This window comes from Epinephelus lanceolatus, chromosome 17 (genome assembly GCF_041903045.1).
Source record: "Epinephelus lanceolatus isolate andai-2023 chromosome 17, ASM4190304v1, whole genome shotgun sequence".
Lineage (NCBI taxonomy): Eukaryota > Metazoa > Chordata > Actinopteri > Perciformes > Serranidae > Epinephelus > Epinephelus lanceolatus.
This window is the reverse complement of record NC_135750.1, coordinates 11,055,553-11,070,891: the sequence shown is the minus strand read 5'-3', so window position 1 is coordinate 11,070,891 and position 15,339 is coordinate 11,055,553. Positions and strand designations below refer to the sequence as shown.

Genomic DNA, 15,339 nt, shown 5'->3' with positions numbered 1-15,339 from the left:
AGCCCAGGGTTACAGCCTGCTGATGCTCTTAATGAGCCTGGCAGCCTGTGTATGGAGAGTGACGGGCTGCTTCACTGGCTGACTGGCTTACTAGCTGCCTGGGTAGCTTTCTGACTGATTGGCTGACCGGCTGACTGACAAGGTTGCTTTGTGACTGGCTGACTGAGTTGGTGGCTTCATAGACTGACTAGCTTACTGGCTGACTAGATAGTTTACTGGTTGACTGAGTGGACTTCAGAGTGGATGACTGACTGACTGACTAAAGGGCGTATTGGCTGAATGATAAACTGAGTGTGACGTCACTGAGCCCGTGCTTACACATTTCCAGATGCATTTGAAATTGCGGCTTACAAGTCAGAAGTTCTCTGTCCATTCAAACATACTGGTGATCCAGACTGAAGGAAGCCGCCAGCTTTAAAGGGATACAATTTTCAACCAGCTTTGTGTCACAACATTGTGGGTAGTATATGCAAACTTCCCTCCATCTTACCAGCGCCCAGATCTCCCTGTTCATCTCTCACATCTGCTGTATGATGCATTTTGCATCCTCTAGAGGATTTTCGCTGTGCTGGGCTGTTGCTCAAAGTACAGATTGTACTTCAGCACAGCATATTTAAGCCGACTGAAAGCGACACCTGCCTCTCTCTTTCTTTCTTAAACTCAGATCAAACTGTAAAACTAGGCAGTGCTGACCAAATATTAACTAAGATTCTGCCACTGTTTTGCCTATTTCTCACCTAAAAGGTCTTCAGAGACATTTTAGTGCACTGTTTGGCTGTAATGCGAGAATTTGTGAACAAGAAGTGGGCGCCATACTGTTTCCTGTATCATAAAAATGGAGGAAAATACTGAGATCAAACAGTAAATCTAAGCAGTGCTGATCAATTATGAACCAAGATTCTGTAACCGTGCTGCCTGTGTCTCATCTCAGATCTTTTCAGAATCATATTTTAGCCATTGTCTTTTAACAATAAACTTCCCAGGGGTTGTCTCATTTGACAATCATCTGACAAAATAATTTACAATATGCTCTAACTGCAAAACAAACAAACAAAAAACATGCTACACGTGGCATGTTTCCAGATGTATCTATATTGGAGGACCTTTTTCTGAAAAGTCCAGTTTTCATTGTTAGAAAATGTCAGCTTCAAAGGCCAAAATAGAAAAAAAAAAAAGATCTGCATTACAGTGGACATGGCCGGACTGACTGTCCTGCGTCTGATTTTTTCAATTGATTAACTCCAGTGTGCCACACAGCATCTCCGCCCTCTCCTATCCATTATTTTCTCTTCCTTCATTGCCTCCTTCAGTGGCTTGAGTTTTTTCATCCGATCTTCTCCACTCTCACAGAATATTCCACCTCCCTTCCTCCACTCCCTCTCCTCTTACCCTCCTTCACCATCTCTCATTCGCTTTCTTTTCCTGTTTTACCCTACTTCCCTCTCTCTCACAGGCTGAGGTAACACCACTGACATTTCCCCCAACATGGCTGCCAGACATAGCTTTAACACCTTTCCTGCTTCAACCTTCCTCACTCCCACAGTCTTTCTCTTTTCTCCGCTCCCACCTCCCGCTCTTCCATTGCTGGTCGGAGTTAAAGCAAAGCAGAAATTAGCCCCAGACCTTGCAGAGGTGATTGGTATCAAATTGCAGTGAAAATGGAAATGCCAATAAAATTGACGGCCCTTCTCCTGCCGTTCCTCCTTCCTTTTCGCCTCCTAGGTAAAGAAAGTGTCTATAGGTCAGACTTACTTAAAAGTATTGGGAAGAAAGGGGTTAGGGTTTCCCTGTCTGGCTCAGCTTGGCTTATGCGTGACTAAAATGTTCAAACTTTGCTTAAAATCTGTGAAACAAGGATCAATCCAATTTGGGCTTCCTTATCAATTGTTTTAAGGAGATTTTGTGCATGTTGGACACCAACACAAGTAGTGTTTCTGTGTTCTTTTCACACAGTTGAGTGATATGAGATAGATACGATATGGGTAGAGATGTAATGCAACCTACCTCTCTCACATTATGCATCATTTTAGGATGTGATTAATTAATTATTGATTAGCTAGAGATCGTTAGGGTTATTTTATATTCTATAGGGTCATGATTAAGAGTCTTAAAGATTGGAGTTGCTGCTTGCATACCTTTTTATTCACCATATATCAATAAATACGATGCAGTGCTGTAAAATATGACTGATAGTGCAGTATGATTTTGTACTATATGTGGCTGTGGCAGCCTAAAGGTTTGAGCAGGCTTGTGACTGGAAGGTCACCGGTTTGATCACTGGACTGGAAACAGCACCTGAAAAGCAGATCATTGTCTTCAGTGATGCTTCCCTCTTCAATAAAGGTTCATATTAAAAACACATAACATATACGGTGCTATCAGTCCAGTCTCATGGAAATATATCAAGTATAAAGAACAAGAAAGTCCGTGTAGGGCGGGTTGGAGGGGTGCTGGATGGGGCAAAAAAACGTGGACTTTCAACCAGGAGACAGCTGTTTGTGTCCTGAAACCAAAAGTCAGTATAGTTACATGATTTTTTCACCTAAGTACTCTACATAGGTACCCAGTAATATTAACTGAAACCACAACCCAGTCTCACTCCGAAGTCGTTGAAATCTGGTGCTTGGGCAGTGTTTGTGGCGTCAGACACTGACGAACAAAGCTGTCATTTCATGTCAGCATGATATGAGACTGGTTGCCGTTATAGTTTAACAGAGCTCAGTGCCATCAGGGGAAAATGCAGCAGGGCAAAAACAAAAGTTAAGGCTTCAAAAGTCCGACTGGGGTGAGTGAAAGGGGTGGTTGATGGGTTCAAAAAACACTTACTTACACCCAAGACAGTGGTTTTCGTGTCCCGTAAGATTATTAAGCCATACCTTGTTCTTTTTTCCTAAACCCAGCCATGTGCGTTAGGAAGAATTTCTGGTGTTGTACTGACGTAGTGCGTTTATTTTGAAAGAGACCTTATGTAAATGGTAAATATCCCATGAAAACAGAAGTGTATTTTGAAAGTAGACTATGCATGTAACAGGCAGAACTTGACACAGCGTCCCAGAACGTCAATGACCAATGCACCCAGGGTACCTTGCACGTCGTATCTGGATGTGGAAAGTCCATGACCATACGTCGATATGTGACGAGGTCGGAGTGAGAATGTGTTGCAAACAACGATCTTTTCTCAAACTTAACCAAGCATCTTTTGTTCCCTACATCTAACCAAATTGCAACTGTTTCACAACCAGACTACAGCTGTTTGTTATAGACTCTGCATTGGCATTGTTTGCCAGCATGTAATTAACACATTTCATGCCCACCATCAAGTAATGCACTGTCAAGAGGTCGTGTCCATTTCACTTATTTCTGGGAGACTGTGTATAATAAAGTACTACGTGATACAGTTTTGAGAAGAAGCCTTATGCAGGCAACACGCCCAGAATCATGCACTTTCTCGTGACCGTTTTATCGGAGCATCCACACTTTTATGACTTACTTTGGGCTTTCTCTGTCCCCTTTCTGTTTCCCCCCTCTGTCTTTCCCCTTCTCTCCATGCTTCTCACAATTTCTCACCTCTTCTTGAGCCTGCCTGAGCGGCCACTCTCTCCTACTTGCACATATTCACTCACTCACTCAGTCACACACTCACTTACACACTCATTCACTCACTCACTCACGCTCTGAGCTGGTACTCTGGCCGTTTGCTTCTGTTCTCTCAACTCACATGGGACAAGCCCCTAGGTTTGTTATTGTAGGCTTTGCTGAACATGAACCGGTCTTTACAACGGATTGAAAGCATTTGCTTCCAATGAAAATCTGGTCTTAGATTACAGGGCCTCGGCTCGGCTCACCCCTCTCTTCCAGCAGGCAGAGGGAGATGCAGAGAGGAAAAGAGAGAAAGAGAGGGGGGTGGGTGTATTTTAGCCCTGAAACAGTAGGCAGAAAAAACTCCCTTGTTAAGCTCAGGCTGCGTTTGTCCCGGGCTAATGATGTAACCGAAGCTTGCAATGTGAGTGTGTTTTTAGACGGAGAGAGGTCTAGAAGCTGTGTGTAAGGAGCACATTGTCCTGAGTGTTTGTGGGGGGTTGTATGTATGTCTTGGTGAAATGGTTAGTCAATTTAATGGATTAGTGCATTGACAACAGTAATTGATTAATTGTTTATGAAGAAAAAGTGTCAAAGTTTCCCTTGTTCTCGCTCTCAGATGTAATGATTTGCTGTTTTTTCTCTGTTTTACATCCTTGTAAACTGAATTTCTTTAGATTCTGTGCTGTTTGTTTAGGTCACCTCAGGCTGGAGGATTGTGATTGGCATTTTTCAAAATATTCTGATATTTTAAAAGGCTAAAAAATTGATGAACCGATTAAGCAGTGACTTGGAGTAAACTAGCAGAGGTTGCCGACTTGCTCGAATCGCCTGAATCCAACTTTTGACCTTTCGTTGGTGTTACAGTCGCCCAGCCCTGCCACCAGCTTCACATGCATGTGTGCATTATTGATGTGTGCAGTGGGTGGTGTTTGCATCCGTATCTATGAAAATCAAGCTCTTGTTTTATCCCTCCCCCACCCTCCATGCCATCACCTCCGCTTCCACAGGAGGTTCATTAAAAAGCCTTCAATATGTGTGCATATGTATCTCCTTCTGCCAGAACAGTCGGCGAGAGAGAGTGAGAGCTAGCCAAGAGTGTTGTTTCGTATGGATCGTTGAGAGCCTCTCTCTCCTAATGGTGTATATAATTCAGGTGCCCTCCAGGCATGCTTTCAGGAATTCTTTTGCCCGAGGTAATGGGGAGCAAAGGCCTGGGTTTTAGGCCCTTGATTATTCCATTGATGTGGCAGGCTGGAAAAAAGTCATCTCCAACCGGATTAGCGCCAACATCCCCATTAATTATCGATGAATCAGGGGCTTAGGGTTTAGCTAGGTGCTGGGTGTCGCCCTCTGCAAGTTAGCGGAGCGTGGGCCTGCTCAAATGCATTTATCTACTGCCGTCGCAGTGAATAGACCTAGAAGCTTTAGAAGTGCTTTGTGTGTAATCAATAAATAACTGGATCCAATTCTGTGCACTGCTTCAGCGTTTTTGTTTTTTTTTTTTTCTTCTTTCCTTCCCCTCACTTCCAGTCGACAGAGGCGGCACGGGACAAAAGTCAAGTTATCAGCTGCTGAAATTTCTAGCAGTGAGGGTGCCACTTGTTTACCTCGCCTCATGTTTCTTTTATGATTATCATCTTCATTGAGGGTGGCTCGCATTTTTGAATAATGATAATAACAATTAGGCTTTTCACAGACAGATGGGAAGAGCCTCTTTCTCTCCACTGGAGCCGTATAGAATACGTACAGTAATTGGGTAGTTTTGAATATGTGCAGAGTGTGTGTGTGTGTGTGTGTGTGTGTGTGTGTATGTGTGTGTGTGTGTGTCAGTTCATGTTGTTGAGTCTGAATGCAGAGAAAAGGCCCATGGAGTGCCTTCCTTTCACTTTTCCTCAGTGCTCAAATACTCTAAGCTGTCTCAGTGTTCCCCTTAGGTGAGGTTAACTGGCCTTAATAGAGCCTTATCGAAGCCCTACAGGTTGCTGTAAGCAGCCATGACGCCATTGTTATGAAAAGCAGCTAGCTTTGTTAGCGCTGTTTGTGCCTCTGACTTCCCTTTTTTCCACCTATTTTCCTTTTATTTTCTGCCTTCCCCCTCCTCGCAACCTCCCCTTTTGTAGTGCCGTGTTACTCTTTCCACCTCAGGTAAAATGGCAGAATGCGCCGGGGCGACGCTTCAATAACTATTTTCCCCTCAGGATAATAAAGACTAAATCTCTCTGTCATTTTCAATTCTGCGCAGGCTTGGATGGGAGAGTGGGGAAATGCGACCTTACAAGTCCTTTGTGCTCCCCTTCTCCCTCTCTTTCTCATAGAAAGATGCGAGCGCTCACTGTGTTTTCAAGTGGCGGGGGGAGAAAAATGAAAGGCAGGGTTATTTATAAATGTATTAAAAATGAATGCATTTATGAGGTGCTGTTTTCCAGCCATTCTCTGCTTGCCATTGTTGTGTCTCTATACCCCTCCGTCTGTGCATACAAAGCCCTCCAGAATTCCTTCGAAATCGTATTTATTCCCTTTGAACGCAGAGGCGCAGCGAATGCAGGAAGTAAACAAACTGTGTGTCTGATCTCCGCTGTCTCTTCCTGTTTCTTGTCATGTGACAGGTGATGGCCTGGACAACAGCGTGGCTTCACCGAGCACAGGGGATGATGATGACCCGGATAAAGAGAAGAAACGCAACAAGAAGAGAGGGATCTTCCCTAAGGTGGCCACCAACATTATGAGAGCATGGCTCTTTCAGCACCTAACAGTGAGTTGAATGAAACACCATTTGTTCTCAGTTTCATATCACGTGCTCACACTGAACTTCACTTTACAGCCACAGGCTTTCTTACTCTTCTACACACACACACACACACACACACACACACATTTTCTATCTTTCCAGCTCTGCTTCTGTCTTATTTGACACAAATACACTCGCACACAAAGGAACACATATATGCACACACCCACAGACACTGACACACTCACTGACACTCACTACGCACCACCAGAGCCCCCCTCGTCTCCACAATGTATCCCGGTTCGTACGGTGAACACTTCAAAGACACAGGCCTGTGTAATCTGCCGGCGATCTCGGCAGCCTGCGCTCTCGCTCCTCATCTGCTGAAACTGAATAAGGTTGAAGCCAAGGATAGACGCCCCTGGCCATAGCTGCAGATACATAGATGAACCTTATTAAGAACAAATCTGTCATTATTTAACAGATGCCTGGGATGCTGCAAAAGCCTGTGGTTTGGCTTTATTTTTACTCAATTATAGCAGGGAATACCAATGTCGTTAGCACCAACTGACAGCATCCCAAATTGTTTGGGGAGGAATAGTGTGGGAAAACAAGTATTTTGACACTGAGACATACCGATGTGACAGTTAAAATGGAGCCAGCAGTAAACAGAGTGTTGTCTTGTTTAACAGCAACTTTCTATCATTTCAAACACGATGAATTCACCAGCCACAGTTAGCATTGATGGATGCCAGAATCTCTTAATACTTATCAATGGAACAAAGGAAGACAATAAATAGAAACACATGTTCTTATGCTCAGTGAAATAACAAGTATACTGTAGTTTAGAGGGCCTCTCATTAGGGCAATGCAATAGGGCAAAGTTTTCAATATTAATTAATGCAGAGTTTGCACCAGTGGTGTCACTCAAGAGTCACTTGTGCCTTGTCTCAGCCGCTAAAGTTTACTGACTCAGAGTCGGGATATTCTCCTAAGTCCTTCACTGACGTTTGGTAATCTGTAGGGATGAGCGAGTACACCATTATCTGTATCTGTTTAACCAACTAAATTATGTGTATCTGTATGTGTACTCAAAATGGGTGGAGTTTAAGGTAGATGAGGGTGTGGCCTAACCAGAGGTTGATATATATTTATATATTTATATATTTATATATATATATTTTAAGCCTGAAACTAACGTGGATTGATCAAGAGTTGCTGTATTTATATTCTATTAGGAAACTATTTAGAGAACGATCTTAGGATTGAGCTTCAGATCATTTTCTAACAAGTTAGGGGAATGAACGCAGCTACCCAAATGTGGATTTTCCTTCATCACGAGTATGGATATTCACACATTTTTCTCAGCTTATACTCATAAAAAGTACATTACCCGTACCGGATACTCGTTTCATCTGAGAATTTGGATTGGCCCCAGTAACCTGCATCTGAGAAAATGATCAGTTACTTTTTGCCCATGCTCAACCTTTTAGTTAAGCTTTGTCGCATGTTCTGTGCAATTTTAGAATGAAATTCTCTGGTTGAAAGAATTTACAAACAACCACAATAACTAAAAAAAAATGTTTTATTGTATTTAGTAAATTAATTTGGCTTTGAGTTTCATGAAAAACATATTCCAGAGACTTGAAAGTGCCTGAAATGTTACCTTATATATTTATATTTTAAGTAAAACAGGTTTCAGACCTCTGAATTTACTGCTTGCATCATGATTATTTCAGTAATTTAAATAGTAAAATAAATAGAAAAAAAGTCAAAAAGTTTACATTTAAAAAATTATTTAAAACAATCAAATCTAAAAACAACAAGTGACCAGGTTATGAGGGTAAACTTGAATTGCAGGAGGAGTAAGATGTTTTCAAAACAGCTTGAAATGGTGACATCTTTTCTGTGTTCATCGTTGCGCTGAGTAAAACTCCTGATTACAATTTGAATTCAGTGTTATGACAAGGAAATATGTTTCGAAACTAACTTCAGCCAGCCTTGCGTCACATGCTTTCTGTCTATGTCAGGAGTCTGGCGCTACGGTACAGTTTAGTGAGTGGGTGTTGGTTTGAATTGCACAAGCCAACAGGGAGGATGCTGGGAAAAGTAATTTAGTTTTTGGATTGTGAATATTGCATGGGCCCCACTCTTTATTTATTTATATGTAGCTTTGTACCGTTGATGTTGATGGTGTGCATCACACAGTGTCTTCTTCTGTTTCCGACAGTGTTAATGACAAATTGGAGGAACTTTTTTTATTGGTGGCATGTTGGCAGAGAAATATAGTGTGTGTATCTGAACACAGAATATACTCACACACACACACACACACACACACCTCACAAGGCTTCTTATACTTTTTGTTTCTCTTTGTGCTCTCCCCTTTCCATCTGACCCTCCCCACCACCTTCACAAACCACCAGCTCTCCATCACCCCGCACACACACACACATCATCACACATACACACTAACCTCTCCTCCAACTCCCTGACCTCAACCCATACACCCCCCGAAACCTTCGGGGCTACAGAGGAAAGGTGTTTGAAACATACACACATCCTGTCTGTGGAAATACAGTTCAGCACTCACTTGCCTAGTGAAACACTCTCACACACACACACACAGCAACACACCTACTGTGTCATATTACACCATGAGTTGGGCTTATGGGAGGCTTCTGCGCTGTTAGATCTCAAACAGTCGGAAGGATATAAGAGAGTGTCAAGGGAGAGGAGGAGAAGGCGAGGAGGTGAAGAGAGGGATAAGGAGGATCCATCCACCTTCTCACAGGAAAAAAGAGAATGAGGAACTATAGCATGCACACATACAGGCACACAATGGCACATAGGGTATATTGCTTTATGGCACAAAACAGGAGGAAGTTCTCACCGTGCAAACAGAGCTGTAGCGCTCAGAACTGAGGAGTAAACTGAAAGGTTGATGGAAAAATCACTTCCAATATGTCTGCCCTCTCCAGCGAGGCCAAACAGAAATGAAACCCAGGCGGAGAGGAGCAACATCTTCTTTGTTTACGGGAAATGTGGTCTTAATTTTGAGAAACACTGGCATTAACAATACCACTGGTGTCTGATAAATGCTCGCAGTGGTCTCATTTGTTTACACTAATCATTCTTCAGTGTCACCATTAATTCAATCACCATATGTCTGTGTTTATAAATGCTACACATAGCACCTCTAATGCAAAAACATTTACAGTATCTCTTACACCGGCAGTATGTCTCCCTGTCTCCGCTGGTACAAACATAAACATGGACAGCTGATCCAGGCTCATCCGCAGCATCATCAGCTGGGCTCCCTTTGTTCCACAGAGGGATGGAGGATGTGAGTCTGGCCTCTTAGAGATAGACACAATGCCAATTAGGCACACACAGACGCATGCACGCACACACGTACTGTGTACAGATTTATGGCAGAGTGCTGTGGCCCTACACAAACCTGAATAAGGGAGTCAGGAGCTGTTGTTTCTCAAGTATAAATATGTGCAGGATTTAACAGTGGAGAGACAGTGGAGGAGAACAGGGTAGAAGTTTGGATACCCACCTTGATGTGTTTTCTGTTATTCGCCCTCACACTTGGACCCTCAGGGGAGTTCCCATTGTACCGAAGCGGAAGGGGAAGGTGGGTGGCAAACTGAGGCTGCGAGTGCACCAGCAGGGTAGGTGGTAGGTGGCATTCATATGGCTGTTTTTTATTGTTGTTTTGAAAGCATTTTTGCATCTCACTTACCCATCAAGGCTGCTAATTTCGAATGTCTTATTCAAGCAGGAAAAGGGAAAGATTGTGAAGCAGAGTGCGTGATGATTATTGTTAGCATGGATACCATCAGTAGAAAAGTTATTGAATAAAATGCTGGTCTTATCAGTGCCAGAGTCGAAGCCACAGTGCTTTGGGTGTAGTTAATATTCCCCTGTGCAGGGTGACAATGTAAAATGAAGAAACAACAAATGGGAATATGCTTCGATCTGCTGTGTGACAAGCAGAGTGACGGATAGAGCAGTGGGATTAAATTTGTGATGATGACGACAGTCGCAGCACGCTGACTTCTCTCCAACACACCCAATGAGCTCATATGTTGTCGACAGCGCTTGTGGGACAAGTCCATCGGAAGAATTTGGCTGCTCTGACTTGGAGCGACTACAAAACATTAGCGTTAACCGCCTGTCACCGATGGCCGGACCGTGCAGCCTGCTGCCAGCTTGACATGCAGCTGTAAACTTGGTGGGGAACCAAAATAAAGGGCAGGGGAGGGCTTTTCCACTTGTGTCCTCATCTCGTTTTGATCTTTGTTTTCCATTGACACTGTTAATTAAACATCTGTTGTGACTACTAGCAGTAATCTGGTTTCACTGACTACCTGGAGAGGACATTTGATAGAGAAAATGCTCTGCACCAATTGATAAACTCGCCTTGATATCTGCTTAACATCAGTGAGGATGTGTTTAAACTTGCAGATATTGTTCGCCTGAAGTGTGTCAATGATTTTCTTCCTAAAAATATACAGTTTAACAAAATAATTAAAGTTGTGGATTGCATAATTGGCAGAGCTATCTCGTTGCTTTGTGTTAAAGAGACAAGCACCGAGATGAAGAAATAGCGATAGTCAATCTTTGTTTCCTCCATTCCTCCTATGGTGCAGATGGAATCCACCCCCCCCCCCCCCCCCCCCCCCCCCCCCCACTCACCCACCCCTCCCTCCTTGCAAATGGTATTTTCTTGTTTAATTTAACAAGAAATGAGTAGTAAATGAAAGCTCAGGCCTCAAATCCCCAACGCGCCCTGTGCTCTGCTCTCCACTCCCCTATGAAAAGGCAATTTGTGAAATTATGTGATAGAGTAATTAGATGGAATTCACCCCCGCCTCCCCACTGCACACACACACACCACCCCTATCCCCGTTTAGATTGTTGCCTTGCTAAACTGAAGTAGGTGTGTGTGTGTGTGTGTGTGTGTGTGTGTGTGTGTCTAGGGCAGGGGGGTTTGGCATTCAGAGTGTTAGCATCGGTATATTAGCCTGGCAGACTGGGACACACACTCACATACACATTATCACTAACACTCTCTCATTCTGGCTCTCCTCCCCTCCTATTTGTACACAGACTCAGTGTAACGAGGGGCAGCCGTGATCGCAGCTCATAAAAGAAGCCAACCCGCAAACCCTCAATGAGCTGCTTTTTTTCCCTCCTCCTCCTTTCTCCTCTTAAAATGTGTAAAATGCACAGAGAGAGAGTATAAAAAATCCAACTGGAAGGCATAATCCCCCGTTAATACAATTAGAGTCTAATTTAACCGCTCGTGTACGCAGATGTAGCCGAGCTGGGGGAGCGCCGTTACCCCCCTTGGAAATGTTTTTTTTTTTTCTCTCCTCAACACAGCAGCGTGCAGCAGGCTTTTGAGCAGAAACAGGTGTGAAAGGCAATATAATTCATTTCTGCGCTGGCAGAGGAGGCCAGGAGCCTCGCTGTCGTGGGCCCTGGGTGGTGGAGGAATCCAGACTGGGTGTGTAGGGCGGGTGGGGGGTAAAAGGAGGTGATAGATGGATGGATGGGTGGATGGATAGGTGCACTTATCATTAAAGGCAATATGTTTTCCCTTATATCTTAATGGTTTAGGTTGGGATTGAACAGAAGATTGAAAAACAGGGGAAAGAACTCTCAGCTTTAATGTCGAGCCAGATTGTGAAACTTCTCTTTCTCGGTCGGTGTCTGCGATGGACAATAAAACGTTTTATTTTTGAGATTTTACCAACACACAACAAGGAAGTAAGCACCAGGAATTATTTAAAAGATAATTCAGATGTCCTCTTACTGATGTGTTTTATAATCAATAAAAAAATGAAATGTTAATGCATCGTGGTGCAAACTCAAGACCTATCACTCCCTCATCTTCTCAGCTAAGAGAACACAAACCAGATATGTAAAGCCTCATCTAAACAACAGAAGGGAGGGGAAAGAAAACGTTCAAGGTCAGAGTTCGCCATTGCCTCAGATGCCATTCATCTTCGTCTGTTTATTGCTGGAGCCTGGACGTGTCAGCACCCTGGTCACCCACGGCAACCCAGGCCTGGAAGGGTGTTATCCTCTTGGCACGACCAATTTTGTACACGCAAAATTACAACAGTCAATGTTTATCAGATTTGAACTTTTGGACATTTTTATGACAAAGGTGCAAGAAGGCAGAGATTCTTTTCATGTTTATGACCGTCTTCCTTTGATTGTTTTATGTCATAGTTATCCACGGCACAAATTAAGTTTCTCATGGAAAATTATTTCATTTGACCATCCTAGCCGCCGGGATGCCCCGTCAGGAAGCGATTTTTATAAGGAGAACATCAGCTGACTATGTGTTGTTACTCATTTATTCATCATCAGCAACAAAGGCACGATGTCCGTCTTGATACTGTAAAGTAATATAATGGCCTGTGTGGCCTGGTGTCTCCGATTAAGTCTTAATTCAGCCTAAGTGGCAGTCAGAATCTTAGGCGCCACTGCATTAGGATTTCAAAGAGATCCTAAGAGACGACAGACAGACGGACAGATCTGCCAAAGGCCTGGCGTGACACTGTGATGAGCCTGAGCGGCAGAGGAAAACAAGAGAACAAGTTAGTCTTATTCTCAGCATTTTTTATTCAGTTTCAGATAGTTTATCTCGGGGATGGAAATGGCTTTGGGCTGTGTGTTTGTGTGTGTGCATTCATCTTTGAGGGCTAGTGTTTTCGTAAATGTGTGCGTGTGATTTCTTTACTAGGAGTGTGTGTGTTGGTACGAGGACATTTTAAAGCAAAAAGTTGTACGTACCAATCGCAGGAGAGGTTGGTGTCAAAGAGGAGGCAGCTGAGTCAACCTGCCTACCCCCACAACACACACATGCACACACACTCATACTGTGCCCCAACCCCCACATTACCCCACACCTTGTAATGAAAACATCATCAATTATCCCTCTTGACAGGCCCCAGGGACCAAAGGCAGACAGCGCTCTTTGGGGGCTTCTCTTTGTGGACTGACCCTCACAGACACACAGACTTGCTACTCACGCACTTTGAAACCATTTCATGTGCCTGCATGCTTTTTTAAGTGCATGTATTACAAGCTGATGAAACATTTTCCAAGCGGGTAGATAGTGGTCCATGGTAGTGGGTAGTAGTAAGGTCAGTGCCATGAGTGTGTGTGTTTGTGTCCTGTGGGGTTCTGGGGTTCTGGGGTTGGAGGAGGTTATGGTATGGCCGGGGCAGAGGGAAACCATCAGTACTGACACGGACTCCTGAAAGGCCATCTGTTTCATGATTGATGGATGGAATGATGGATGGATGAGTAGATGAATAGATGGATGGAAGGATACAGTAGATGGGTAGAAAGACTGACACATGGCAGATGGTGGCAGTTCGGAGGATTCGTATTAATTTGCAGAAATATCAGGATAATACTCACATTTTGTTATCATTTATGGCATTGGTCGATCATATGCTAAGTATGTAACTGCTTGGCGGCCAGGCCAGGTGTCTAATTGAGACAGGCCTTGATTTGTCAAAATGTGTAGCCACAGCGGGCTAGTAAAAGGGACTGGGCGTTTAATCAGCACGAGGCTTTTAATTGAAGTTTTTAACAAAAAGGATGATGCCTTAAGGCTGTTTAGTGCGGATGACAAGAAGAGATTGGTACAACCTTGTGCTTGGAAGATGACATGAAGTCTGTGTAGGTTTTGGATCGTAATACATTTTTGACTGTTATGCAGTGTCAAAAAAACAGTGTAATATGTGAGAATATATATGAATATGACATCAATTTAGTCCTGGACCGGGTGAGATGTAATGTAGAAGGACTCTAGCTGCGGTTTTGGAATCTCAAATAAACCTTGTTTAGGTTTTACCCTGTCACGTGAGTCAAAATTAGGATACCTTGCAGACTAAGTGACCTAGGGACATACACATTTCATTTACAGAAAAGTCTAGATAAAATTGCGACAGATGAAGAATGTTCCCTGGCTTTTAGATGATATGAACATGTTATATCAAAGAGGAAAACAGTCCACCTTAAGGTCTGCTTGTATGTACTTACTTGGGGATTTTTGCACATACAGTTTATATATGTGTATAGTCCTGATCAGGCCTTTTACAAAGTCCCTTTACATTTCAGTCAACCCTTTATTTCAGACTTTTCTCCCACTTTCTGTTTCTTGTATCGTTTTACCTTTCTGTTTAAAAGCCCTCAAGGGCAGTTAACTTTTAATTCATGCCACCTTTGAACTTTTCCAAAATGTCTGCCATAGATCTAGACCAAAAGCAAGCATGCACGTGTGTGTGTGTCTGAGTGTGTGTATGTTGATCTGGCCTTGGTCAAAGGGCGGGTTGGTGTGTTTCCTTGAGAACGTGAGAACTTTACAGACCCTCAAGGTCGGTCAGTAGCACTGGAGGGGATCACCAGTCACAAGAGATCTAACATGGCCCCCAAGAATACACGCACACACACACACACACATATTCACGTTCATGATCAGTTCATGTTTTAACTTTAGGAGCTTCTTTTTAGTTTCTGTTTATGTTGATTGTTGATTTGCTCCATAAAAGCTCAGTGGTGTTTATTTTTTAATGTTTTAAAAGTAACATGTTTAAATGATTAAACATCAAGGTGAGAGGATATTTATTCTCACTCTTTAATTTCTCAATTACCATCATCTCCGTCTTCTTCTTCTTTATGCTTTACCATCCGTCTTCTCTCCCGCTCCCCTCCCCCCAGCGCTCATATAATTTCATAGTTGGGAAACTATGAAACAGTTCAGTGTGTGGTTTCATTGTTGAACGTCTGAGTGATTGATGGCTTAATGCTGAAGCTGTGTTTCACACTAGTTCTATTTTTCATTATCAGCTGTGTGTTATAGTGTGTGTGTGTGTGTATGTGTGTGTGTGTGAGAGTATGTACGTCTTCAGAGTGGACAAAGGCCCAATAACTTGGATGTGTGAAATTGTTCTTGGTTTGGTACCCACTAATCATTTTACGATGATTTGCAA

At 43.2% G+C, this 15,339-nt stretch overlaps 1 protein-coding gene across 1 annotated transcript in view; it reads left to right on the top strand.

Annotated features, from left to right (window-relative positions):
• The window catches only part of meis1b (Meis homeobox 1 b), a 90,746-nt gene that overhangs the window by 34,093 nt on the left and 41,314 nt on the right, over positions 1 to 15,339 (top strand). The window contains exon 8 of the mRNA XM_033613569.2: positions 6,189 to 6,334. Coding sequence (XP_033469460.1) covers positions 6,189 to 6,334 — 146 coding nt within the window. The remainder of the gene's footprint in view (positions 1 to 6,188; positions 6,335 to 15,339) is intronic.